Source organism: Xiphias gladius, chromosome 2 (assembly GCF_016859285.1).
Source record: "Xiphias gladius isolate SHS-SW01 ecotype Sanya breed wild chromosome 2, ASM1685928v1, whole genome shotgun sequence".
NCBI lineage: Eukaryota > Metazoa > Chordata > Actinopteri > Istiophoriformes > Xiphiidae > Xiphias > Xiphias gladius.
This window is the reverse complement of record NC_053401.1, coordinates 16,841,913-16,869,402: the sequence shown is the minus strand read 5'-3', so window position 1 is coordinate 16,869,402 and position 27,490 is coordinate 16,841,913. Positions and strand designations below refer to the sequence as shown.

General features: G+C 38.1%; 1 protein-coding gene across 2 annotated transcripts in view; it reads left to right on the top strand.

Annotated features, from left to right (window-relative positions):
• ntf3 (neurotrophin 3) overlaps nt 1-27,490 on the top strand; it is a 64,839-nt gene that overhangs the window by 29,397 nt on the left and 7,952 nt on the right. The window contains exon 2 of one of the 2 annotated variants that reach the window (XM_040149117.1): nt 4,278-4,776. In XM_040149117.1, the coding sequence (XP_040005051.1) occupies nt 4,278-4,776 (499 nt within the window). Of the gene's footprint in view, nt 1-4,277; nt 5,372-27,490 lie in introns of those variants that run through there. The other variant, XM_040149108.1, reaches the window with a different exon arrangement.

Genomic DNA, 27,490 nt, shown 5'->3' with positions numbered 1-27,490 from the left:
GGTTGTTTTTTTTAAATTGCTTCAGTAACAACACTGAAGTGTTGGTATTTATTTGCAGTGTTGTCAGACTGATCAGTTTTGAACAGTTTCTGACCAGTTTTCTTTGATTTTTTTTGATTGATTGCGCTTTTCCTTGAATAAACGTTATAGGCTAAATTGAATGAATCAGATATTCCTCTCTTGCAGTTACTTAGAGATTGACTATCACTGTGTCCAGTCTGTCCAAGTCATCTCATTTTGTTTGCAGCTGTCTGTTGCACTACTCTTCGCCTCTTTTCTCCTTCTCGCTCTGAAAGACGTGAACATTTACTTGTCCATGGAAGTTTTACAGAAGATGCATGTCTACATTGGATTGCACCATAAACAACAACTTTTCATCATCACCATAAAATGAAGATCACCACCTGCTTATCTGTAGGAATACCATAATTACATTGGGTGACACTGAAGAAAAGTTTGCAAGTGCCTAATTTTGTTGTTTGAGTTTGGCATAGATTGTATACACTTTTCTTAAAGGAAACGTTTATTAGCCCAGATTACAGGCTAAGACTGACAGCCCATAGCTTGGTTTACAAAAAAATAAGTCATGAAAACACGTAAATATTAGTTATAGGTTTGTCCTTTAAAGTTGTGTTCAAGCAGAGAAATTTGATTAAGCATGAATGCTTTTTTTAAAACCTATATCCTTCATGTTCACACAGACACATTCACAACATTTGGCTGCCACAACGTACTGATTCAAATTCAGATGTCCACATTATAGATATCCAACAGGTCCAGTCGATTGTCCTACAGCCAATCAGTCAACAAATGCACACTTGTTGTTCATGGTTCAGGGTTTCCCCCGGAAATTGATTAGTGAAGGTGGTTGAACTCTAATTAATCTTTTGTGATGCTTTGTTACAGATGATGGCAATCTAAAAGCAGCATCACATGGCCTTTGCTATTACAACAGGAAGAGCCTCTATCCTTTTTTCAAGGTTAAGGGTTTAATTCATTTAAGTGTAATAATTTCAGGGGGTCCGTAATTTAACAGAGGTGGCCCACTTCTGTTCTAAACATCTGTGGGCAACCCCAGTGGTAATAAAACATTCTAGTGCTGTTGAAGCTGATAAGTTAAAGGGAAAGTTGCGTTGTTTTTACCATGCAAGTCAGACAAAGAGTATTCTTCTAACAACTTAAAACTAAACCTAAAGGAGAATTCCATACATTTCTAATGGGGGGATTGAGTATCTTTGCAATGAAAGTGCAGCAGAGGGGCTGAGTTACAATTTATATGTAAAACTCTTGTCAGTTTTATGTTGCTGGTGACCAAGTTTGGGTCACGCAGGCAAGTGCACCTTCAGCTCAGTTCAATTCGACAGAGGAACCAAATGGTTCACAAACACCAAGGTGAATGATGATTTGTAACAGCAGCTTCATATAGAGTTAGGTACAGAAGGGTTAGGACAGTCACACAATTTTCGTAATTTTGCCTCTGTACCCCACCACAATGGATTTGAAATGAAGTAATCGAGATGTGATTAAATAGTAGACTCTCAACTTCAATCCGGGGGGTTTAACAAATATTGCATTGACCATTTAGGAATTACAGACATTTGTATACGTGGTCCCTCATTTGGTGCTAAGTGCAGTACATTTACAGTTATCCATCTGTACTATGAAGTACTGTCCTATCAGTTTAGCCGCATTTGGCTGAATCTGAGCAGATAGTGTAGCCCTGTACACTTCAGAATTCATCCTACACTACTTCTATCAGCAGTCACATCATCGATAAGTAGCAGTGACCCAGTTCCATTGGCAGCCCTACAGGCCCATGGCCCATAACACTACCTCCACCATGTTTGAAGGATGATGTGGTATGCTTTGGATCATGAGCCATTCCTTTCCTTCTCCATACTCTTCTCTTCCTATCATTCTGGTACAAGTTAATCCTAGTTTCATTTGTCCAAAGAATCATGTTCCAGAACAGGGCAGGCTTTTTTACATGTTTCCTGGCATAGTCTAATTTGGCTTTTCTGTTCTTGAGTGTTACTAGTGGTTTGAACCTTGTGGTGTATTTACATTCATGAAAGCATCTCTTGATTGTAGACTTTGAAAATGATATGGCTACCTCCTCAAGAGTGTTCTTGACCTGGATAGGTTTTGTGAAGGGGTTTTTCTTCTTCAATTTTGCGATTATCCACCTTAGTTGTTTTCTGTCATCCACCAGGCCTTTTTGGTGTTGTTGAGCTTGCCAGTGCATTCCTTCTTTATAAGAATGTACCACATTGTCGATTTTGCCACTCCTACAGTTTCTGCCATCTTTCTGATAGGGTTGTTTTGTTTTTTCAGCCTAATGATGTCCTCCTTCATTTGCATCATCACCTCTTTGGACTGCGTATTGAGAGTTCCCATGAACAGCTACCAAATGCCAATTCAACTGGAGTCAACTCCAGACCTTTTATCTGCTTAATTTGTCATGAAATAACGAGGGACCTGGTGACTCCTGGCCGTGAAACCGATTGTCATTCAATTGGCCAATTACCTTTGAGCCTCTATAAATGAGGGACTATGTATAAAAATGGCTGTATGGCTTCTTGAACGGTTAATATCTTTTGTTGAAGCCCCTTGAAATTAAAGCTGAAAGTCTACACTTCAAGCCCATCTTAATGGCTTCATTTCAAATCCATTTTGGTGGTGTACACTCGCAAAATTCCAAAAATTGTGTCCTTGTCCAAATACTTACTGTACCTATCTCTATTGTGTACCGAGATGAGAGTGGTATTTTATCTACTTCTCAGCAAGAAAGCAAATACTGATATTTCAAAGTTCAAACTCTTCCTGCAAAGGTTGTAGTTATATCCTGAGTGACTGTAAATAGCTGAAATAAAAGCAATTAATTAAAAAAAAAAAAACACTTCCAACAAGTTAGCTGCTGGCCAATAGTGGAAAACTGTGGCCGCAGTTGGAGGCTATTAATGTGGAAGTTTATGAATGAGGGTTAGTCAGTCAGCTTTCCTTAAGGAAATAAAGTCTGAAAAAAGACCAAAACAGCTTTTCTGAGAACTAGCAAGTGGCAATAACACTTCCCTGAGGCTGACACCACAAGCACATCCAGACCTAGGCTGACTGGGAATAAGCATGTGGCGATGAAACGTCTACTTTTGTGCGCATGCACAGCCATATACAAACATTAGAAAAATGCTCTCTGATGTGATGTTTTTCTGTGTGGTATGCAGATGTCCTAATGATCACCACAGGGTTTTAAAACTCCTCCAAAGGACACTGATGACCAAAAAGCTGGAACTTAATTAGGCTAGAGCAGATAATCGGATGGGTCCAAGGAACCCATAAGAATAAATATCACTTTTGAGGGCACCATAGCTCAGAACGTAACCCAAGCCAAAAGATGACAAACTGCAGTAAGTACACATGCTTTGCTTCAGGTAGGACTGCTTTGGTAGCATTTTTTGGCTTCAGCTTCAGCTGGATACAGTAAGACCAATACCATAGCAAAGCAGCTGTGGTGGTGTGATGGAATCTTTAACTAACACATCTAACAAGTATGTTTTTGATTATTTTAAGGCCACATCAAGGGGTTGTAAAGAGTCATGAAGATGGCAGGAGAAAAGTGAAACAGCATTTGATATTTTAATAAAAGAAGAAATAAAATATTCATCCTGCTTCTGTTTTAAATATAACAGTAGCAGGGTGTTCCCCTCTCAGAATCAAACTGCTGGTCCAGGGATTCAAATAAGTAGAATTCCCATGACAGTACTGCCCTTCCAAGTCAACTACACCTACAGTACATACTTCTATAAAACTAATATGAAATTACTTTCGAAGATCAAATGGTTGCGTTTAAACCTTGTTAACTAAAAAGTAATTGACACAGTTATAAAGGGACATAGACACCTTATTGGGACACAACAAAGTGTGTGTGTGTGTGTGAGCCAGGTTTCATTCTGCACGTTTTAAATGCTCATCTCGAGTGTTTTCATATATTACTCTGAACAGAATTGTGGGTCATGGTATGTCGTACATGTAGCAGCATGTTAATTTTTCACAACTATGTGTTAATACTAACACGCACACACAGCTGCTATTATTATTTACATCATGGCAACAGAGTTGCAGCCAAAGATTCCCACATAGCCTCAAAGAATTTCAAAACTGTAATCAGTTAATGGTGCAGAGAGAATAATGTTTGTGGTTACTGTTGCTTAGGAAGGAAAATTAGTTTTACCAGAAGTATAACATACCCCTTAAAAGTTTGTTTCTGTCTGTCTTTTCAGATCTTACAGGTGAATCTAGTGATGTCCATCTTGCTGTATGTGATGGTCCTTGTGTACCTCTATGGTATCCAGGCAACCAACATGGATGGCAGTCACCAGGGGCAACAGCAGCAGCGGCAGCCGAGTCCTGACCCTTTAAACTCTCTTGTCATCCAGCTGCTTCAGGCAGACGTGACGAGGGGGAAGACCAGAGGGAACCACAGTCAACAGGGTAAAAGCAGGGATACGCTGCCTCGTCTCCTCAGTGAAAACTTTGCCTTAGAGGACCAGGGCGATGTGGAGAAATGGGTGACAGGGGGTCGCAGCGGTGGGAGCAGTGACAGCATGGTGGACCAGCAGGTGATGCTGTTGAACTCGGACCTACTCAGGCAGCACAAGCGGTACAACTCGCCTCGGGTGCTGCTTAGCGACCGGCAACCCCTGGAGCCACCGCCGCTGTACCTCGCTGATGATTTTGTGAGCAGTGGACCAGAGGGCGGGGCAGTGGGAAACAAGACACGTAAGAAGCGTTACGCTGAGCACAAAAGCTACCGTGGTGAATATTCTGTGTGTGACAGCCAGAGTCAGTGGGTGACAGATAAAACCCAAGCAGTGGATACCAGGGGGGACCCTGTTACTGTTCTGGCCAAAATTAAAACAAGTGCTACACAGGACATTAAACAGTACTTTTATGAGACACGCTGTCTGACCCCCAGGCCCTTCAAAGGTGGCTGCAGGGGCATCGACGACAAGAACTGGAACTCGCAGTGCAAGACGACGCAGACTTATGTTAGAGCACTGACGCAGGTTCGCAATTCAGTTGGCTGGAGGTGGATACGCATAGACACTTCGTGCGTCTGCGCGTTGTCAAGGAAACGTCATAGGACGTAAACAAAACAACACAAGCCCTGCTGGGGACTACCTGTTTGGAATTCTTCTTCCTATATAGGATTTTTTTTTCCTGTTCTCAATGCTCCCCACCACAGGATTATGTGTTTCGGTGGTGAAGAGCAAAATTCGGCTATAGAATGATATTTCTACTGAAGAAATCTTGGGTCCATTTGAATGATATTTCACATTACTGTGCTGCAAATCCACAAACCGGTGCTGTTATGGAAGAACTCGTTTAAGAGGGGCAGGGAGGGAGGGCGTGAGTGGGGGAGGGAGAAGTGTACATATAAATTATTTAAATTATATGAAATGCATGTAGTTTATACATGTTAATCTATCTATACATGACGTATGAATATATTTGTGTTATTTATTGAAAGAAGTCTTCTTCAAAAGGAAAAAAACGTCTATAAAAATAGGAATGAAACAAGCTATGAACTCATTTTGAGACTATAATACAGAGCTGGGCTGCAAAGGTGCTTCACATTAAGACTTTACATGTGCCTTGACCAGTGTGGCTGCAGAGCAGAGAGATAGGACATGGTATCTCACACACAGCAGTTGCTGTAAATAGTTGGGGTTGAACCTAAGATGTGACAGAGCTGCTACGACCTGTTCTGTCCTGCAGTCCAATGTGGGCCCAAATTCTTAGAATTAGCATTTAATGAGATAGATAACTATATCAGAAGGTACAAGGAGTTCTGTGACCAAAACACAGGTCTGAGAATTGTGACCAGACATAAAAACACATACACTGTGATCACAGTTGATCATACTGTTATGTTATAATACACCTTACATTCAATCACTCCACTCCGGGGCACTTTGACAAAATAAAACTAGAAATTCCTCTTGTGGAATCTGCTGGCATTGACCACATTGACCACATTTTTATCTTAAGTGGTATTGTGAGCCGTTTTTGTTTCTTCGTATTAATAAAAACCTATATTTCTTAAAGTTGGAAACACTTCAGTAACAAATACCCATTTCAATTTTTGAAAGAAAAAAAAATAATATGGTGACAAAGATTATGTAGGTGATACAATATTACATTGCTTTAACATATACAACAGTCTTCCTTAAAAATATGTTTTGACCAGTTACTTTGCACTGGTGGTTACTTATTATCAACTCGTAGATGGAGTATGTAGCGTAAAGGCTGATAAATTTTCTAATAAGACTGGGTAAAGGCTGATAAGTGTTATAATAAAGCTATTTTCCAAATATTAGTTGTGTACAGCAGCAGCCATTGCTGAAGTCTGCCCCTTTGCTCCTGTCCTGTCATAGAAGAGAGTTGGGTTTATTTACCAGCACCTTGCTGCTGTTGTGAGGTAAACTTGGATCTCTAAAACACCACTTGAGAAAAAGCCCTCAGACTACCCAAAAATATGAGGTTTCCCAATACATGCAGCAGAAATTATTTTATGGTTTAAGTTAAAGTCTGGTGACATTGTGTGTTTTTCATGTTGTCCACAAATCCCATTAAAACACTGAAGTGACTCTAGTAAATAGTACTGTCTGTTTGGCTAAACGTGATATATCTTATTTCTCTGTGCCATAAAGCTCCATTATGGTCTAAAAACTATTTAAAACACATCAGTGAGCTGCACTGTTGTACTAGCTGACATGTTTCTTCATTGCCATAAACCTGAGCACTGTAGTTTATTTTGACTCAATCCCACAATTCAGCATCTGTAAATATTCTACCAAATCTGTGGTTGAAAAAAGAGCCTAACAAATGCACTATTTAATCCAGTTTGAGTACCTTACTTCTAAAAACAACAGTGCCCAGCTGTTCCAGGAAATTATTTAGCCTGTTTCTAAAAAAGAAAGTATACTGTATATCACATTGGGGCTGACAGGGTTGGGAAGTCTGAATTTCCTGAGAGATGGAATAATGCATGGTAGTAATGCAAGCATATAGACAAGTATATATCACTAGTCTTATCCTTAAAATGTAATATTCAAGCATAATAAGTATATTCTGCAATTCCCAAAAGTATTGTCTTGTTGTGTATTTCAGTCTTATGGTAAGGAAACTCTAGGGAGTCCACAATTCAGCTTGTGCGCGAAACAGTGATGGTTGATCAGAGGTCTGATCAATAGTCATTTATTCTGCTATCTGATCAGATATTTTACAGTTCAGTTATCTCGCCAGTTACAGCACAGAGTGATAACAAAGATGGAACTAAATATTTATCAAATGGGGTCAGTAATTAAAAGATGTGGGGTTGAAAATGTGAAAGATAAAAATTGAAGAGAAAGTGTGTGCAGGTGTGTGTGTGTGTGTGTGTGTGTGTGTGTGTGTGTGTGTGTGTGTGTGTGTGTGTGTGTGTGTGTGTGTGTGTGTGTGTGTGTGTGTGTGTGTGTGTGTGTAACAATGATGCTTTATAGTCCGGCAGCTCAAACTTCCAGCTGCCTCACATCATTTTACTCACATTGCAGAAAGTATTGTTCTAACTAGATGGTAAAAATCAATTATCTGCAATACTAATGTAGAACAGATGCAGGAAATATTTAGAGGGACTTCTACAATGGTTCCCACTGTGTGCAGCACTAATATAAATGCAGGATGAACCATATTCAAACCTTTGGGATGGTTATTACTATAGCAATCATATTATCTGATATTAGTTACAGCATTTTGAGTTGGGAAAATCCAGAATGGCATAATTCCATGGTGTTTTTTTTAATGTTGATCTGCTAATACATAAAATAGGTTCCGATCATACCTGAAACATAGAAAAAAGAACACATCCTACCTCAAAAAAGGAGGTTTCAGAAACATACTAAGTAGTGAAAAGTTTCCTTTTCACTGCTTAGTGAAAGTTAATAATTATGAAAGTGAAAGTTAGAGCTCAGAAACAAATCTGATTTCATGCCAACAAACTGCATAAAAAACCCTCATATATATCTGTGGTGAAAACAGTAAAACTATCCGAGAGCAAAGCAGGAGATCAACAAGTAAAGAATGAGGTAAATGCAGAGAGACACATCAGACAGAAAGGCAGAGAAAAAACAGACAAATTAGAAAATTTGAAAAATCTAATTAAGCAAATCCCCTAATGCGCAGTGAGACAGAAACAGACCAGAGGCAATGTGATTGACAAAGATATGAATCAGTCATTATCAAATTCCTCAGAGGTTACTGCAGAGCACAGAGATGTGTTTTTAACAGTAAAGGTATTGCTTGTATTAGACAGTATGCAAGGAGACAGGAAGACTTAGCCAATCAGTGGATACCCAGAAAGAGGTTCCAGTTTGAGAGTGTTACATAACATATGACTGCTAGTTCTACAACATCACATGTCCTGTGTTACCATGAGGTATGAGTCATCCTGAGTAACAGTCAAAGCAATAATGAACACTTTTATGAACAGATTCCACTGTGTTGTTTCAAAATGGAGTGAGTTTCAGGAATAAATTTTTTTAAGCATGTATATGAAGTGTTTTTGGAATGAAGTCCCAGTGTCAGTAAAAGGGTCAGAGGACTGCTGTTGGAAGTGGTTATCATGCACACATTTTGTCAAAACTTTATCTATGGAGGATCGGTATGAATTTGGTATTTGTCACTTTGGGATTTGAAGGAAAAATCCACCTTTGAACACTAATGAGAGGACAACTTTTAATGTACTTGTTCATGCACCCTAAAGATCCAGTTGTTGTGTTTGCGTTCTTCTGATTGGATCATTTGCCAAATGTGACATCATGTCTAGATCTTTGCAGGAGCTCAAGTGAAGTTTAACAGCAAATATCTAGATTTTAGTGCCAACAAAACAAAACCTCCTTGCTAAAGCTACTATTGTGCATCAATGGTCAGCAGTCACATAGTGAAAAACTTACACATTTATTAATTGGAAGAATAAAAAAGATAAAATACGACCACAAATTACTCCCGGTAACTATAGAAGATATTGGCTATTACACTAACCATCAACACCACCAACATCCCCACAATGACACACTACTACACTAAACTACACATCATATGAATTATTATCATCATTCTAACCAAAAACTAACAATACAAAGCCTTTTAATATATTTTATATTTGTCCAAAAGTTTTTTAATAGGTGACACTGAGCTAGTATTGCTGCTAAACATCATGTTAGTCCACCAAAGCTTGACTGAATGACAGGCTACTATCCTTACCACCGTTATTAATGGGTAAAGTGAACGGGAATTAAATGAATGCCAGAGCAGATAACATTAGATCATTCAGAAATTGATAGATTTATTGATAGATTTTGAAAGTGATAGAGGAAGTGACAAAGAAGCCTGCAATGGAGTCAACATTACACTGTGCATTTGAAGATGGATTTTCCCCTCACAAGCCTCTCTTCAAGGCAGAAATCATGTTATTATAGTTTCATTCATTTTCCTGACCTTGATTTGTTCCAAATCGCACAGGACTTCAGAAATCTCAGTATCCACCCATCCATACCAGCATCTGTAATTTGGAATTTGGGACTTTAGTTATTATGACACTGAAATATATGAACTCAAAGCAGACACACATTTTCTGTAGCTAGATGTGGACCCAACTCAAGCACTAGTTTCAGTCATTCTGAAGCAATGGTTATCCATATTTACAAGATTAGACATGACAGGAGCACTGAATAATAGTGTGACTGTCTTATTTTGGTTGCAGTGGGTTCTGGGTGTTGATCAGCTTGCTACACATACTTAAATGTGTATGTTTTGTTGATATAGTACTAATCAGTGTGGAAGATCTCTAAAATGCATTTATCCTGCTGGTTATTCTGTTCTGCAATGTGTCAGTTCCTTCAATACCAGCCCAGTATCCCTGGGAACATTTCCATATTGGACAAATTGTCACCTCCCAATTTACATCCAATGCAATTGTTCAGTGCCAATGCCGGAAGTAGGTAGTAGGTAGTGATGCGGAAAACAAGGTTATGGAGGTTAGGTTGGAGGATGGACATGTGGCACATTTGACTTTAATGCAAGTTTTTGTCCTGTCACAGAACTGCAAATAATGTTTGCCTGTTTATTAACTGTAACCAAGATCTTTCCCCAACCTTAAAGGGTTTTAGTTGCTTAACCCTAAACATCCCTTGACTAGAGTTTATTTGCGATAATCACAGTCTTTCCATAACCATTCAGTCTATCATTGAACATTATCCATAGTTTTGCACAATCAGCCAATATATATGTTCTTGTCATGTGACTGGGGTGATTCCCACATGTTGTGCGTACTAGAGTATTGGCACACAACTTGAGTATATCTCAACTAGAAACATTTCTTATAACTTCTGAGATGGAGCAAGTATTGCCTTTCTTTCAATACCTAGAGATATGTTTTTTGTTGGTATGGGGGCAACAGGAATTTAAGAGTTCCACATTTAAAGGAGTCATAAGGATGTGGGAAAACCTGGGACTACAATGGCTTTACTTGTGTATACAATAGATTTGTATTTTGACTGACACTGAACTGTGTCTTTCAATAAAGTACAGTAGAAGAATGTACCAAAAGATATTATACATAACTAAGCCCAACATGTATTGGTGAAAAATATACTCAAAATATTATTATAGAAATGTTATCTTGCCTTTTACTCTAAAAAAGTAGCATGATTTATACTTTTATACTTTCAGACTACTATATGCATCTTTAGATAATGATTTATGCTGATGAAACAGGTCTATTCTTACAGAAAATCCGTTTTTTTTTTAAGTTTTAACCTTACCATGTTTTGTTGCTTTAATAGACTTTGATGGAAAAAATAACAGGCAAAAGGCTGGCAGTGATCATAGCCAAGTCAGGGCACCCTTCAAACTCAAGCTCAAGTAATGAGGTCATCCAGTGCTGATTATCTCCCAACAAAGCTTGCCACAAAATGTGACAGCATCAATTAGACCTCCCATGATTATCCATTACCCCTATCTGCCTCCTAGTAACCCCATTGTTCTCAGGCAAGAGAGAGTTTCTCCAGCTTGTTTTCTCCCACCTGGAGGTGTGATCAGACACACACTACTTCTGGAGCCTATTCATGAAGGGGTACATGTGGGGTGTTTGATTTGTTATTAATTTGAGGCAGGTAAGGGAAGTGGTTTGATATAGCAGCAGAATGTGGATCTAAAGACCCAGGGGTTTTACAGAGGGGTAAATCTGATTTAAGGAGATGTACACACAGGCAGAGCTGGGATTTGAGGCAGTAATCTCCTATTCTAAGAGGAGCTTACCACTTGTCAGGCTGCAGAGGAGAGCAGATCAGCAGCACCGTCGATGTGCTGACTGAATGTGTGCTTATATGTAAAGTACTTGATTGTAAAGGGAAAATTTCACTTGAATGAAAGAAACGTAACCCTCGGGCAGACTGTCACTTTCTGAGTAGGACTGAGAAGCAGTGAATATCCCTGTAATTACTGAAAGAAAGTAGCATAAAGATAGTTTAAACCCAATTTTTTACTTTTGCCTTTGTTCATAAATTTAAACCATCCATATGATCCAATGATTTATGAGGGTGTAGTAGCTGGCCAAAGAATTTCATCTACTAAATCTGAATGTTTACATATGCAAAACTGACCTGTTAATACCTTCAAAAACATATATTTCTTACTGAATATGCCCTCTTGTCTCCCACTAGCTCTTTTGGTTTCTCTCTTACAGCCAGAGGTAAAAGTGCTGACTTCACCAACTTGTCTAATCTGTGATGTCACACCAACGTACATGTCCAGAAAGTATCAGTAGGGGAGTGTGGCAAAGGTGATTGTAAGAGCTGCCAGGGTGATTATATATTTGTATAGAGAGGTGTTGCCAAAACACTATATCGCTTGTAATTTATGAGAACCTCTCCTAAAAGTTTGTGTTACATGCCTTGATTGACACTATTAATATAATATGAGAATCAATTGAGGGCACACTCTCAAATAAACATCTCAGACTCACTTTCTTAATGGTTTTCTCACCCTAAAAGAATTAACATTCACTAGAATTTTCTTGCATTTTGTGGCATTCCTTCTCAACCCTGTCAGCTATGTAACCAGACCTCAAAAGGAAAAGATATATTGCAAGTAACCCATGCCTTAGTATTTTCCGCCCCACCTATTGTAAATATGCCAACAGGTAGCATAGCTGCTTGGCCTGGGTGTTAGGGTCTTGACTTATATACGTGTTGCATGCTTGACAAGCAAGAAAAGACAGTGAATTATATTGGAAATAGGATTCTGTATTCTGTATATTCTGTATCTTGGACAGGGATGTTTATGCTGAGTGTTGCGTGAGATCCCTGACTTGAACTACGGCACTGAAAGCTATTTGGGGTTTTTCATACAGTTCCAGAGCCAGCTGAAAGCCTGAAGGTCACAGGCCATGAGTGTTTACAGATGGCAGGATCACAACAGGGATAAGAGGAGTTGACAAGATTTGGCAACTGTTAATCTAGCTCATTTTTGTCTCTGTATTTCCGACCTGAGTTTGCCCATTTTTACCATAAAACATACGTTTCTTCTTGGCAGGGCATTCAAATGTTGCATTCAGTGCTGTTGTCATTGTTGCAAGTAAAATGTAAATGTTGACTTAACATGAACATGAACCATTATGGCAGCTGAAGGCCTGTGAGAACTGTTAAGTTATGGAGGAGGTTTGTGCTCTATGTACAATGAGTTAAAAGAAGCACTGGGCTGATATTTTTGAATGAACTTTTAAAACACAAAGATATATGACTGAACAAATGAAAAGCTAGTTGATGTGGGAAGTCTCAGTGGAGACCAAGAGACTACTAGCTTCTGTCCACCTGATAATTTGTGCAGGAAGTGGGTCTGGAGAAACTGAGATTTTTATTTTTTGTTCACGTATAAACTGTGTGCAAAACTAATACAACCAACAGAGAGATAAGGTAATCTTCATCACTGGAATTGACTTTTTTTAAAAAGGTAAGAGTTTCATTATCACAATGGAGTAAATTAGACACACATAATGTGCATCTAACATCATTGATTTTACAGTGTAGGGTTCTTGTAAACCGCTGAGGTGCATGGGGAGAGATTGATCAGTTAGTTCAGTAATTTGGGGGAATTCATGAAGTCAAGACTGTCACACACAAATTCGCTTCAGAAGCCCTTTAATCACACTTTTAAAGTGATGTTTAAATCTTCTCTGATGTCATACATTACCTCAAATATAGCATGTTTTTGGGTTAAGATAAGGGCTAAATTACTAAAGGAAGAAAGTTGGAAACTCTCCTGGGGATGCAGAACCTCAGGAGCCAATATTCATTTTGTGCTGTTATTCACATATTCATATTCCTTTTGTGTCACTTGGTTTGTGTTAATGTGAATAACTGTAGATTTCTTCAATAAATAATCATGAGTCAGTCTGTTAAAGGAACACCCCACTGATTTTACACATGTACTTTAGTTTTCTTGTCATTAAGAGTACTACCCAGCCTGTATAGACAGCTGTATAACGTCTCTGGAGGGAGTTTTCCAAAGTTTGAAAAAAACTGAGACAAGCCTGATGATGTCAAAGAAGCATTTAGAAAGCGGGAGAATCTAGTACAACATTCTATTTCGTTGCATTATGGAAAATGGAGGATTCAGTGTTTTTGGAACTTCATCCATAATAGGAACTAAAAGTCAGTTTGTCTCACCCGCTGCTATTTTGATTTTGACCGCTCTTGTTTTTCTCTTGTGAGTCCCCCAGCTTTATGGAAGTGCAATACTAATTTTTTAGAGTACCCCTTTAATGACTACTACATCACACTCTAGAGTGATTAAACTTCCTCCTACATGAACTTTTACATTCTTTGGTTTCTGTGCCAAATTCACTAGTTCCATCTTGAGAATGTACACCTCTACCTTTATTTTGGTCCTGAAACATTTTTGCTTGTAGAGGGGCCCTCTCTCAAAATGTACATGCTAAGTATTCCTAAATAAATTTGTGTATAACTAGATTACCAGCTTCAACACATCCCAAAGCTAAGTTTTGCCCCAGGGTTACATCGTGGGGTTAATCTGGTAATGGTTAAGACATGAGACCTTTGGAAAATTATTGAATTTGAGCCTTAAAATAAGAAAAAAGATACAGAAAAAATGTGGGAAGGCCATCTATTAATTTTCAAACTCTTGTAATGTCTTACATTTCAAAAGCCTACAAACATTGAAGGATTTTCATGGCATGTGGGAGCCCTGTCAAACATGTATTTCACCCAGCTCTCATGCCAAAGGCTCTGACTTTCCGAGGATTAAACAGTGCTTTAGAAGACCGGGTCATACCCAGAGCAGGCGTTTCGTTCAATATCAGACATTCCACAAAATAGCTTAGCTCCCATAATTCCATGTTTTTAAACTCCCAGCATCAAAACACAGGTCCTAATATGGTCCTTGGGAGCCCAACTCATGCTATTGCCAAAAATAGGTATGTTCTGCAATAAAATTTTAATCTATGTATGCTGAGCCATGCTTCAAATGCTCATGAATGGTGAAACAAGTAACCCAGTATTTTGCAAAACAGAAACAAGCTTATTACATTTGCTTTAAGATCATTTTAGGCTGCATACATGAACACGTTTAAAGCAAGGGATATATTAAGTTTACAAATTAAGTTTACAAGATTTACAGTGACATTTATTGTAAGATTTCTGAATTTCTGTCGCTGATTTTTTTCTTTACCATTTCAAGAGTTCATAAAATTTTGCTCAGTTTAACCATTAACTAGTCAATTATCAATATCTGAAGTTGTCCCACAGAAAACTGGAGCGACCTCACATCAGCATTTACAGCATCAAACAAAACTTGAAGAATGTTTCTGAAACCAAAGTGTTTAAAGTAATTTGCCTGTAATCTGTTTTCCTCTCTATCAGCATATCACACAGCGTTAGTGCTGGCAGAAGTCCCTGACATTGGAAGGCAAAAGAAAAACAGACGAGTTGCCAAAAGTTTAATCAAAAGCAAATGCTCAAGGTTTTAAGGGATTTTTAAGCTATAGTACATTCAGTATTGACTTTGGCAGCAGTTGAGAGAGGCCTCCCCACATGGACACATTTAATTGGGTGACAATGAGAGGCCTGTGTACATGGCAGAGGTTGAGCCCATATTGGTGTGTATATACTAATCAGGGGATAAAAAAAAGAGGAAACTGAGGAAATGAAAGGTGCTTTCAACGAAATGATTGACAGGTGAAATTTCCTGATATGTGGGGTCATCTCTGAGCTGACCTGCAATGAGAACATCTGGAGTTAAATTATGCACTGACCACCCACTTGGTCTATGTATGTGTAAGTGTGTATGTGTGTGTCAGAGAGACTTAGACCAAGCAGGTGAAAAGTATTTCTCTGAATAGGGTTTTTTTAAAGCACACAGAGTCCATAAGGAGTGCTGTTTCCTGTACAAAGGTTTCTTATTGGAGGAGAGGCGCTGACATACACATACACTCCCTCAGGTATCGTTTACAAAATCGGCCTTTGTGTTGCACTTCTGAACTGTCAAGTCTAATTCAAATAGACAGAACAGCAATCAGCAGCTTGACACTAAAATAACATGACTGAACAATGACCTTGATTTTTTTTCACCTAAAATCCTGGATGAAAACTCCAACAACACACCCAGCATTCAGAGGCACCAATTCAAAATCACATTGCCCAAAACTGGCAACATAAAAAATACAAAGTTAATTTGGTTTTCACATTTTCTACGAAAACCAAAGATTCATTCAGAATAAAACAAATATATGAAGATTGGATGGGCATAATAGTAATAACTGTTATTCTGGGAATGCATTATTACTCCATTGTCAATTTTTTTCCATTTTCTTTTTTTTTTATTTGATGGAATATTTGACTAACTTCTCTGACCATTTTTTCAAGTTTTCACCTGACACCCAATGGCTAATATATATGGATAAAACAAGTGAGAACAGTGGAAGCGAATGGCATTTACAAAATTTACCACAGCATGTTGAGAACAAATAGCAATGGAAGGTTGGTGCAGAGGGAAAAGAGAAATGTCATCTGTTCACTGGAAGTTAACAAAAAAACTCAAGGTTTTATGAGTATAGGGGGATAAATGCAGTCCCTTTGTCTTCAAAAGTCTGGACTGAGAGAGGGAAAAAAGCAGCCATATGCATCATGCTGACATGCTTACTGAAAGAAAGTATATCAAAAGACTGTTGAATTTATGAACTATACACAGTGATGGAAGGTTGGAGGGGTTTCCAAAAAAATTTGGGTATTTCTTAAAAATGGTTTTGGGCAGCATATGAACAATAATTTGACTTACTTTTTCTATTATTTGTGTGGTTTTTGCCAAAATAAAAGTTAGGCTACATCCTAAGAAATCTTTATCTATATAATGTATGTAATGTAATGTAATGTAATGTAATATGCAGATAGATATAGATATAAATCAGTGGCGTGTGGTGACTTTTACAAGCAAACAGAGCTCAGGAACTCAACTGACAGTAAAAATATCAAATTGTGCAGAATAGAGGAAAAATATCTAAAAAAAAAAAAAAATCACTTCTATGGTAATTTTTAAAATATGTACTATTAATTGACAATGACACACTCCAGTGACAATGCTGAACCCAGTATTTTCCTGCCTCAATATGCTGTCTCAAACTTCTCAAACCTATTGCAGATCTTGCACAGAAAACCCTACACCATGATTAACAGAAAGGAAAAGATGTTAAAATGATAAATAAAAAGGAGAACAGAATTATAAGGTGTGGGTATCATGTTACATGGTTAACTGTAAATATGTAAATTAAATAAATATGTCTGCGAAAGCTTTCTTTGCAGAAGAATTTAAAGGTGCTCCAAAATACACCTTGTCATCAGACATGTTAACCAAGGTGATTTGTAAGACAACTTATACCAATTTGAGATGATAAATCACAGTGTAATTACACTGTGTCATTCACATGCTACTGCTACCGCTTTGTGCTTAGGAAGAAAAAATGTTAAGTAATTTTCTGAGCTACCTAGTATGGATTTGCAACTACTGAGGTCCTTCCATTGAATTTGTATGCAATTATGATGGTTTTAAAACTCAATTCATATTTAGTCTGAACACATTTAAAGAACAAATCCACTGGACTTCAATCATCCTTGCACATATGTCATTCTAATGAATGGCAGGTTAATGTAGTAGTTCACCAAGGTCATTATAATTAGATATTCCCTTGTTTTCCATCTTTAATTTTTAATGAACATTTCATTATGCCCTGCAGGTAAACAGTAACTGTGCAACTGGGGCTCTTAAAACCCAGTGATCAGTCACGCCACTGGATCTGACTCCACTGCAATGAATGGATGTCTACTGCTTCATCTAGCCAAATGTGTTTCCAAAACCGTTAAAATCAAAGGAAACAGTCAAATCAAAAGAGTCTTTGTGTGTTCCCCTCTTCACCCCTCTCTTATCTCCCCTGAGCCATTTAGATCTTTCTGAGAGTGAAATTAATGTGACAGGTTTCTATTTTTGTACAGATATTTGTCTGTGTGGTGTTTGTCATTAAGTAAAGCTGACCCTTTGTCCGTTTTTGTAGTCTGCTGGTTGGTGATTCACATCCATCCAAAAACCTTGTATGTGCTGAATAGTCAGGGTCATATTATTGTTTGAAATCCTCTGAGCATGCAAATTGAATGCTTTTGTTTACATCTGGCAAAAGTTCAAGGTGGGATCAGTTTATACAGTTGGGCCTAACCAGGATAAAAAAGTTGGTGCATCCACTTTTCAACATGTAGAGTTACCCATGTCTGATTAAGTATATGTATGCATGGCAGAGCTTTTGAAAATTGAGTAAATTCTAAACTCCACAGGAGGGATTAAATAAACAGAGAAGGAATTCCAGTAAAAAAAAAAAAAAAAAATCCACATTCTGAATGCAAGCATGCAACAGCTATCTTTTCAGGGTAAAACACCAATATAAAACTTTAAGGGGGGCTGCCCCACGACAAACACTAACATACTTTTTTTTTAAACTATTTTAATAAATACATCACTATGTTTTGTATAAATTTGTTACAAAACATTTTATTTTTCTTGTTTACAACTCCAAGTCTATAAAGTGAACTAAACAAATTTCAATAGATGTGGAAATTATGAGGAGAGTTTAAATTCTGGACATCAGATGATTTTCTCTTTTATAGGAGAGCAGCAGGCAATGCCAGAGTTTTGTAATTTGATTTGAATGGCTTTATTATAAAGGGAAATTGACTGGTCAAGTAAGCAGAAAAAAGAAAATATACAGTAAAAACAAGTCATGGATACAGTCCATACATAGACTTCCATTAGTGGAGACAGACTATGCCATACCACGCCATACCGGCAAAAAAAAAAAAAAAAACAGTGACAAACAGCTACAAGAGTATGCAGCTCCAACAGTGCTTATACGAGTACAAAACAGAAGAATTACTTTTAGCATAAGTCTAGAATAAAGAATAGAGTAATAAATAGTACATATACAGCATGGTGTATTACTAAAAAGAGAATTAAGAATTCAATGTGCAAACTAAAATCGACAGAAGTGTGTTTAGCCACTTGCCCTCAGTGCTGTAACTCAAGGATGTGTTCTAAAGGACAGTGACAAATGGGATTTAAAAAAAATCCTTGGTCTGGAGCCTGAAGACATCATCCTGATGGAGGACTCAGAATTGACTAAACAAGCAAGGGCAGCGTGGCTGAAGTAATAATTTTACTCTATATGGATTCACTAAGAATGTCTTGTCTTGTTTAGTAATTATTATTGACAATATTCATAATTTTGTTCTTCTGAGGCACAGTAACGTTACCAGTGAAAGTGAAAATGATTTGAAGATGTAAATACTAACTGGTAAATGTGTAGAAAACCTGTGTGCAACGCTAAAGTGAGGACTGTCTGACAGCACTAATGTAGGATAAATGTAAGCTAATACAAGTGCGACTTCCATGATGGCTGCAACTTTATGATACATGGGGAATTCGATTGCTGTCACTCTTGTTTTCATAATATCTCTAAAAGCCAGAGCGTTGTCTCATCTAACATCTCAGATTGCCTTGAAAAATTACATAACATTACTGTAAATAATTTTTACTGGGGTCTTTCCTCCATTTTCTTAAAAACTAACTTCGTTGTGACTGGCCAGTGAGCCCAGTCCACAAGCGTGTACCATGCTCTCATGTGCCCCCCATGCCCCTGAATGACAGGTGCATAGAGAGGGCCAGGGGAAAGGTTTATAGTTTTTTATGGTCCACTGGCCCATCGATGCACCAGGATTTGTTCTGGTAAGACCAGTGGCCAGTACACCACTGCTTGACATTATTTGTATGACACTGACAATCAAGTATATTTGCTTAGGTGGTCGAAGGTTCCGGCCCACTTTAACCCCTGCTTGTCATGATATTATTTACCGTCTGAGGAATCAGTCCTTTGTGTAGTTATTGTTTTAAAATCTTTACAACTCAGGACCAGGATTTGACATGGAAAAACCTTGAGGTGTTTTTTGCAGTGTGTCATATCCTTACTGGTCTCTTTCCCATGTCTCATCATTCCCCCACAGAAGACAAGGTTGGAAATGTGAGCTCTTAGCTTCAACAGAGACAGAGATCCTCTCCACAGCACTCCTGTTCCCATAACTCTCTGCATAGTGTTATTTTAGTCCATATTCAAGTGGAGTCATAACCCGGTCACTCTAAATAATACCTTGTCTGATTCTCTCACAGCTTGAGTGCCCCAGTTTTGGTCATAAAACCTCATGTTTATCTTAGTAAGTAACAAAAAATGGAAACTCCAGTCTCTCAGGCAGATGGGTTGCCACGAGAATTATCATTAATTTTACTCTGGTTCACGTAGGGATGGTGTCATTAATCACTAAGTCTGGCTACCAGACAAACTTGACTAAAGTGTATAGTCTTCCTCTTACACTTACTGAATGGAGATTTATGTTTCGATTAAACAATTTTCTGGAAAGCTCAAATGCTCTAATTACACTTGCTGAACTACATCTCAGCAACAAAATGTTTTTACAAAGAGTGTAACTCTGGATATTCCACGGACCACAATGTCAATTTCCTTGGGGAACCTCTTTCTTTGGTAGAAAGTAGGATTATTCAGAGTAACCAGGTTATTGTTAGTGGACAAACACATTACTGTTGAATTTGTAGCCATGCTTGTGGCGTGGCCCTAGCAATGGTAGTGTCAGTTGGTCAGACAGTTGATCCAACACTTTGGTCCAAAATATATCAGCGTCTATTGGATGGATTGCTGTGAAATTTGGTGTAGACGTCCACGGTCTGAGAGGATGAGGGCCAGCTTACTTTGATTATCCTCTTACTTTTCCTCTAGCGCCACCATGAGGTTGACATTTGTGGTTTTGAGTGGATATCTCAATAATTATTGGTTTTCCTTGACATTTGGTACAGACATTCATGTTCCCTTTGTGATGAACTGTAATAGCTTTACAGATCCTCTGACTTTTCTATCAGTGCCCTCAGGTCAAAATTTCAATTTGCCCAGTACTTTGGTTTATGACCAAATGCCTAATAACTAATGATGATGGTCAGCCTCAGCTGTACTTTGTTTTTAGAGGTAATTAGAAAATCTTAGCATGCTCAAACTCTATACTAGGGGTGCTCTGGTGGCCTATGGGTTAATCTGCTAACCATGAACTGCAACATGCACAGTTCGAGCACGGATGGGGACTTTTATTACATGTCCCAAGTCATTACTGCTGGCTTTGCAAGCCATAAATAATACCAATAAATAAATAAATAAATTTATTAAAAATTAAAAAGATGGTGAACATTGCAGCTGCTAAACATCTGCATGTTAGCATTGTCACTGTGAGCATGTTATCCCTCTATAATTAGCATTTAGCTTAAAGCACCACTGGGTGAAAGTGAAGCCTCACACAGCTGCTAGTATGGCTGAAGACTTGCAGTTTTGTTCAAATGTATTTTATGATTGCTATGAACACCACAAACAAAATTCCATTAACCTAAATTGTAGCAGAGTTATTGTTATCAGAAGTATTCCTCCTAAAACTGCGCCAATGTGGCATTCCCATCTGAAGCAAGAACGTAACAAAACAAAACAAAAAAATTTAGCTGGCACACTAATTACTGTAAAACTCAAATTAAAAGCTGAGTCCCAGTTAAACGCTGAGTCCCTTTTACAGGCCGGGTGTGGTTTCACATTTTGACAAATGCAGGTCTCAGTTAGATGCCAGGTCTGGTTTTTATAGAAGTTATTTGGATGTATTTTCTTGAGAGCGAACAACTCCCATGTTCAAGTACCATGGCAGCACAGAGAAAAAAGTACAACCTGAAATTCAAGCTGTAAATTGTCAAATTTGCTGAATAACACGGCAGCCCTATTTCATGTTATTTTATGTTTTATTTTGATGTGTTTCAGCCAACAAGTTCCAGACTACCGTATAGCCAGGATTTGGCTATAATTGTTCAGTCTTTAGCCTACAGTATTACCATATTATGGTATCTGTCTTGCCTCCCAATAAACTTTGTTTTCTTTTAGTTCCCTTAATCATTAGATATGGCTATATGGTATGCAGTTTGTTAAACAATGCAAATGCAGTACGTAAGGCATTACGGTATTACATGTCCCAATGATTTAAGAGGCAATGTGATCTAGCTTATTTTTTTACATGCAGAGCTGATTTTTTTTCATACGTCAAGTGCAATTAAAGTCAAGGTTGAACCTTCGACCATAAAGGTTGAAGTCACAATGGTAAACTTCCGCTTTCATCCTTTTTAGGGTAGGCTACCGGTATTTTTATATGGGTCTCTCTCTCTCTCTCTCTCTTTCTCTAGATGCATGAGGATGGCCTAGTTGTGCTGTATCCCTGAGCTATATCAAATGAATGATTCATAATTGGTGTATTATTCGATAGCGTGGTAATTTTAACACAAGTAATATTTATACTGCTTTAAATAATCATTTTGATAGTATTTCCCATCTTTGCTGGGCAAGAGTTTTGTGCAAAAGGAATTAGAGGCCTGTCCCACATATAGGCCAGTTGAGTTCAGTGATCAAAGCAAGTAAAAGCTAGGGCTATTAATTGTAAACGTTTTACGGTAAAAATGTTCAGATGTTTTCAGTCCCATGTTCCACCTCATAGTTAATGATGAGTATTTGAACACTTTAGGTTGTACAGTAATAAGGGACTCTTTGGGCCCAAATTATACACTCTGAATTTAATGAAATGTCTTGGACATAAAATAATAGACCCACACACGTGCATGTTTTGTGCAATCCCAGAGTTTCTGCAGGGATGGGGATGTTTGACATGGCTTTATTATTCCTGCATACATAAGAATTCATCTAAATACACATACACACTCTTGCCGTATGAAAGATTGAGGTCAGGGGATTGTCCAAACAGTGTCACTGCCAACAACGATCTCCTACAGTCACAACACTACTCTGCCTTGGATAACAACAGATACCGTACCCACAATCACACATGTACACACATTTGTGCACATGCCTTAAAAAGGCAAAGAAAAAAGTCCCAGACCCCTACGGTGCCCATCTGTGGGCTCTCACACCAAAACACACATGTATGCTTGCACTACTATGAGTGTCCCGCGGATGGAGCTGAGTCCTCTTAGGCCTTGGGGCTTTGCTCAACAATGGGTACTGAGGGGAAGTTAAGCCTCTTGCGGTGCACGACTTAGTGGCAGAGGGATCAGGCATTAAGACACAAGGCGTGTTAGGAATCGTTCATGACAAGAGCTTTCACAGAGTTACTCCAGGTCACCACACACTAGCTTTCTCATGTCTGATTAAAGGCAAGGAATTAGATCTTTGGATTGAAAAAGGGATATGATGTCAAGCAGACATCGTGCCACAGCTGTGAAGCACTTTGTGCTTGTGTCAGTTCACCTGAACTCTGCACTTAGCGAAGCTTAACAGTGCTTTTTATCCAATCTATAACACAGCTATAAAAGTTTCTCTGCAGCTGTGCAGGGCCATCACTGAGGAACTGATAGGTCTTTATATTCTGTGTAATTCTTGAATAGTTTGGAGTAAGATGGAAGATCTGGGTAAAGTCTGACCACGGTTTATGGGTTTTAAAATTTAGAGGTGTGTCTTTCTTCAGCCCTGTATTCTCCCCTGTATTCTCCCTAGGATTATAAAATTAAGATGGGCCAGGAAGGGTCAGAACAATCGAAAAAGGTATTTATCCTGGCAAAGTGTAACATAAAGACCAAAGTCCTTTTCATTTCAACACAGTTAATTTTGGCAGCTGTTTCCTATTGCTGGAGCCTCTAGCTTCCATCTTCTTTAGAGTAGATGAGAGTAGAGTAAGAGTAGATGTCTAAATTTCTCTCTCCTGGCACATCAGTACATGACAGCCCTGTCTTGCAATGTCTAAAAATACTAACAGTGAACAAAATTGACTTGTCCATAACCTGGATTTAAAACAATAATTACTACCGCAAGAAAGATGTGTGAGATTGACAAATTGATTGGCGCAGCATCATCACTAAAGTGGACATCATAATAGACACTTATAGTGAAGAGGGAGCTGAATCTTAAGGCTAAGCTTTTGACTTACCAGTCGATGTATTTTCCAACCCTCAGCTATGGTCATGAGCTTTAAGTAATGCCAAAAAGATTGAGATTGTATATACAAGTAACACATATAAGTTTCTTTTGCAGGATGGCTGCACTCACCCTCATTAGATCAGACATCCGAAGGTTTGAAGGGACCAGTGGGGCAACTGGCAAAAAGGATGATGGATGGATTTAAAAAAAAGGGTTAAATCTATATTAATTCACAGGCAGGGGCATGAGTAAAATGAACTAATTGCTTCTGGGATCCCCCAGAAGCTGGAGTGTGTAACTGAGAAGAAGGACATCTGGACTACCTTGCTTAGCCTGCTGCAACTGTGATGAAAACAGTCAAATAAGTTGCATGTAAACTAGAACTCAAGCCTTTTAGATAGACTTTTAGATTTTGACTAGGACCTAAAGTAATTTCCCTGTCAAAGTACACAACCAATCTTATGCCCGTGAAGGTACTGTCTCAGAACCTTTCACACTGCAGCACTCAAATGTGTATCAAATGTAAGTAAATTCAGGCATCCATTCTGTAGCAAGAACATAAAGTTTACAGAAGTTTATAGATGCAGCAAAAGTTTAGGGATGAAGCCTAAACAGAAATATCGCTGTTCTCCGCATTTTGTCCTACATGCCCAAATAAGATAATGTGAAGAGCTGTTTTATTAAAAATGGATTACAGTGGCATGAATGAGCCAAAGGGTGTAGTAATGACAGTGACTGAATACACAAACTATATTTGGAGCTAAACACCATATACTGTGGAATGGGACAAGATTCGTCGAGAAATCAATGGAACTCAAAAAAATGCTCATTAATCACTGTAAATGAACTGTAGACATCTAATGAATCACTTCCATTTTAAAAATAAGTGGTCCATGCATAGGGCCTAATTTTTGTATTTTGTGTAAGTGTAAACTTGCTGTGAAAATTTGGGTTTTCATGTATTTTCTATAGTATAATTCTTCAATTATGTTATGTATATATTGTTTTATGACAGAATCCAGTCAAATCAATTAGGTCTGCCTCTCATAATGAAAGTGCTGTGATACTGTGTAGAAAACCAAACAGAGGGTTTACTCTGCTTTAACCCCTCTTGGTCAGGCCTGCTGAACAGCTGCTCTGTACAGCAGCACTGTAACATCTCCCAGACCTGTTTTTCATGAATGTGTCATAGATTGAGTTCACTGGAAACACTCTTAATGTCTACTGTATACCCATCACACTGTCAGGCTCCTTATTTGCAGCCTGCTGAAAGTGCTATTAATTAAGATAAGAGGACATGATGAACTTTATTGATCCCAGAGAGGATATGCGGTAGCAGAAAGTGGACATTAAATAAAACCAAAGCATCTTTACAATGTTAACTATTGATGTAACTCTGCACAATGAGCTGTGTTGACATGTATTTAAAATACAAAACCAAATAAAATATCCAAAAAAATGAAGATTTAAACTTTCCCTTGCCCTTTTTTGCCTGCTTTAATGAGGAATAGTTCAACATTTTGGAACATATGCTTACTGATTTTATTGCAGAGTAGATTAGCATACAAACTGAAAACAGGGAGACAAATAGCCTGACTCAGCCTACAGCACCTCTATAGGTCAATAATAAACATATTTAACTCGTTTGTTTAATCTGTACAAAAAAATGAAGTTTAAAAATCGACCCAGCAAAGAATCCAGCATGTTACTTCCCGTAAAACCACAACTGTTACATTTTTTACAGTTTTTCTTGGATGAACGTTACTTTTGGACAGAGCCATGCTAGCTTCCCATTTCAGTCTTTGAGCTAAACTAAGCTAATGGGCAGCTGACTATAGCTTCATATTTAGTGTACAAAAATGGGTTTGCTACGAGTCTTCTCATATAAGTCTCAGCAAGAAAACAAGTAAGTGTATTTCCCAAAATGTCAAACTATTCTTTTCAAAGCCATTAGATCATTACATATTTCTTTGCATTATTTCAGTGGAGTTAACTGTCACAAAGCAAACATAAATGTCAATTAAACTATGAACATCTGTGTGTGATGTGCAGCATACCTGTCCTGGATTAAGATGAGTCATGTGAAGTTGTTTCAAGGAATCCCCATGTCCAAGGTTCATTATATACTGCTGGAATGAAGGGAGTGTAGTGATGACTGTAGACAGGGACAAGGTTTCAGTTATTAAAACCACTAAAGCACACAGTCGCAGAGAGTTTGCAATTTCCTTCATGGATTTTTTTTGTCATCAGTTCCACATCAACCTGGCAGATGATTCTTCCTTGGATGTCATTCAGTGGAACCAAACTGTTTTTCCAAGAAGAGCCAATAAAAGAACAGCATTAAACATCAAGCCATTTCCACTGTGGACTTGTTCCAAATCTGTATTTTGTCATTTGGATTATGATCTGGTGACTGCGAAGGCCATATGATTCAGATCATTTTCAGACTCAAACTTTTAATTGGCCCTGGCACTGGCATCTCAACACACACCACACTCATCAGGATTTCTTTTCTTACTAATTTTTAATCTGTTTGTATTATTTCACACAAATATATACATCTCCCAATTTGAAAGTTGCACAGTGCCTATAAAAAGTATTCACTCTTCTGGTGTATTTTCAACTTTTATTGTTTTATGAAACTGAATCAAAATCGATTCAATGTGGGCTTTTTGACAAAGATCAATAAAAAAATACCCTTTAATGTTAAAGTGAAAACAGATCTCTACAAACTAATATATATTAATTAAAAATATAAAAGACACCATGTTTGCATATGTACTCACCCTCCAAATGAGTATTTAGTAGATGCACCTTGCACATCTGTGTGAGTAGGTCTCTAGCATCTTTGCACATTTGGCCAGTGTGATTTCTCCCCATTCTTCTTTGCTCAAGCTCTGAGTGAATGTGAGTGTACAGCAAAGTTGGACTGAGATCTGGACTGACTCCGCCACAGCCAGTGTTTGGCCAAACATGGTGTTTAGTCTGATGGCCAAAAAGCTCCATTTTGGTCTCATCAGATCATAGAACCTTCGACCAGCTGACATTGGAGGTTTTTTTTTTTTAAGTGACGTTCTCTCTGGAAAATCTGACTTTATTTTGAGATACTAGGGGGGTTTCAATCCACCTGTTTAATTGCAGTTTCTGCATAAAAAGACTGAGCAGAAACAGAAAAATTGAAAAAATCTTGAAATATCTCAAAAACATTTTTTACACTTCGGTCAGGTGGAAAAGTTGGTGTATTAATAAAAACAAAATGTGAACAGTGCAATGGAAACAGACTTGGCAAATAAATCATGACTTCCATGAAGCATGTTACGTAAACACCCACTGAAGCTTCTGCTCAACTGAAGAGACAAAAAATAGTGACAGACAAAAAAATCCAGTCTCTGTGGAGCAATGAGGGGACTGTAATCTTCCTCAATTTAATACATGAAACAAACATGCAGTAAATGTTATATTCCCATAATTCCTTTATTGTCTTTGACTGGTTGAGGTTTGACTGGCACTTTTTTTAATTACATCATCTTGTTGCACCTTCTTCCTCTGCAATTGTTTAATGGAACCTGACTGAAAAAATTAGCACCCCCAGCTGTTTATTTCAACAAACCAGCTCCTAACATCCTGCTCCATCCACAACACACATCAGTTCACATTTTTTGGCAATTTTCTCATAGTTCGGTAAAAGAATTTGCATTACGTTTGGATAGAAACGTACTGTTGCTACCAAAAGTCGGACCTGGAGTATTTATACTACAATCAACTGAAACCCCTTGAAAACACATACGTAATCTCCATTTAACTAAGAATGTGACTTCTGTCTGTACCAGT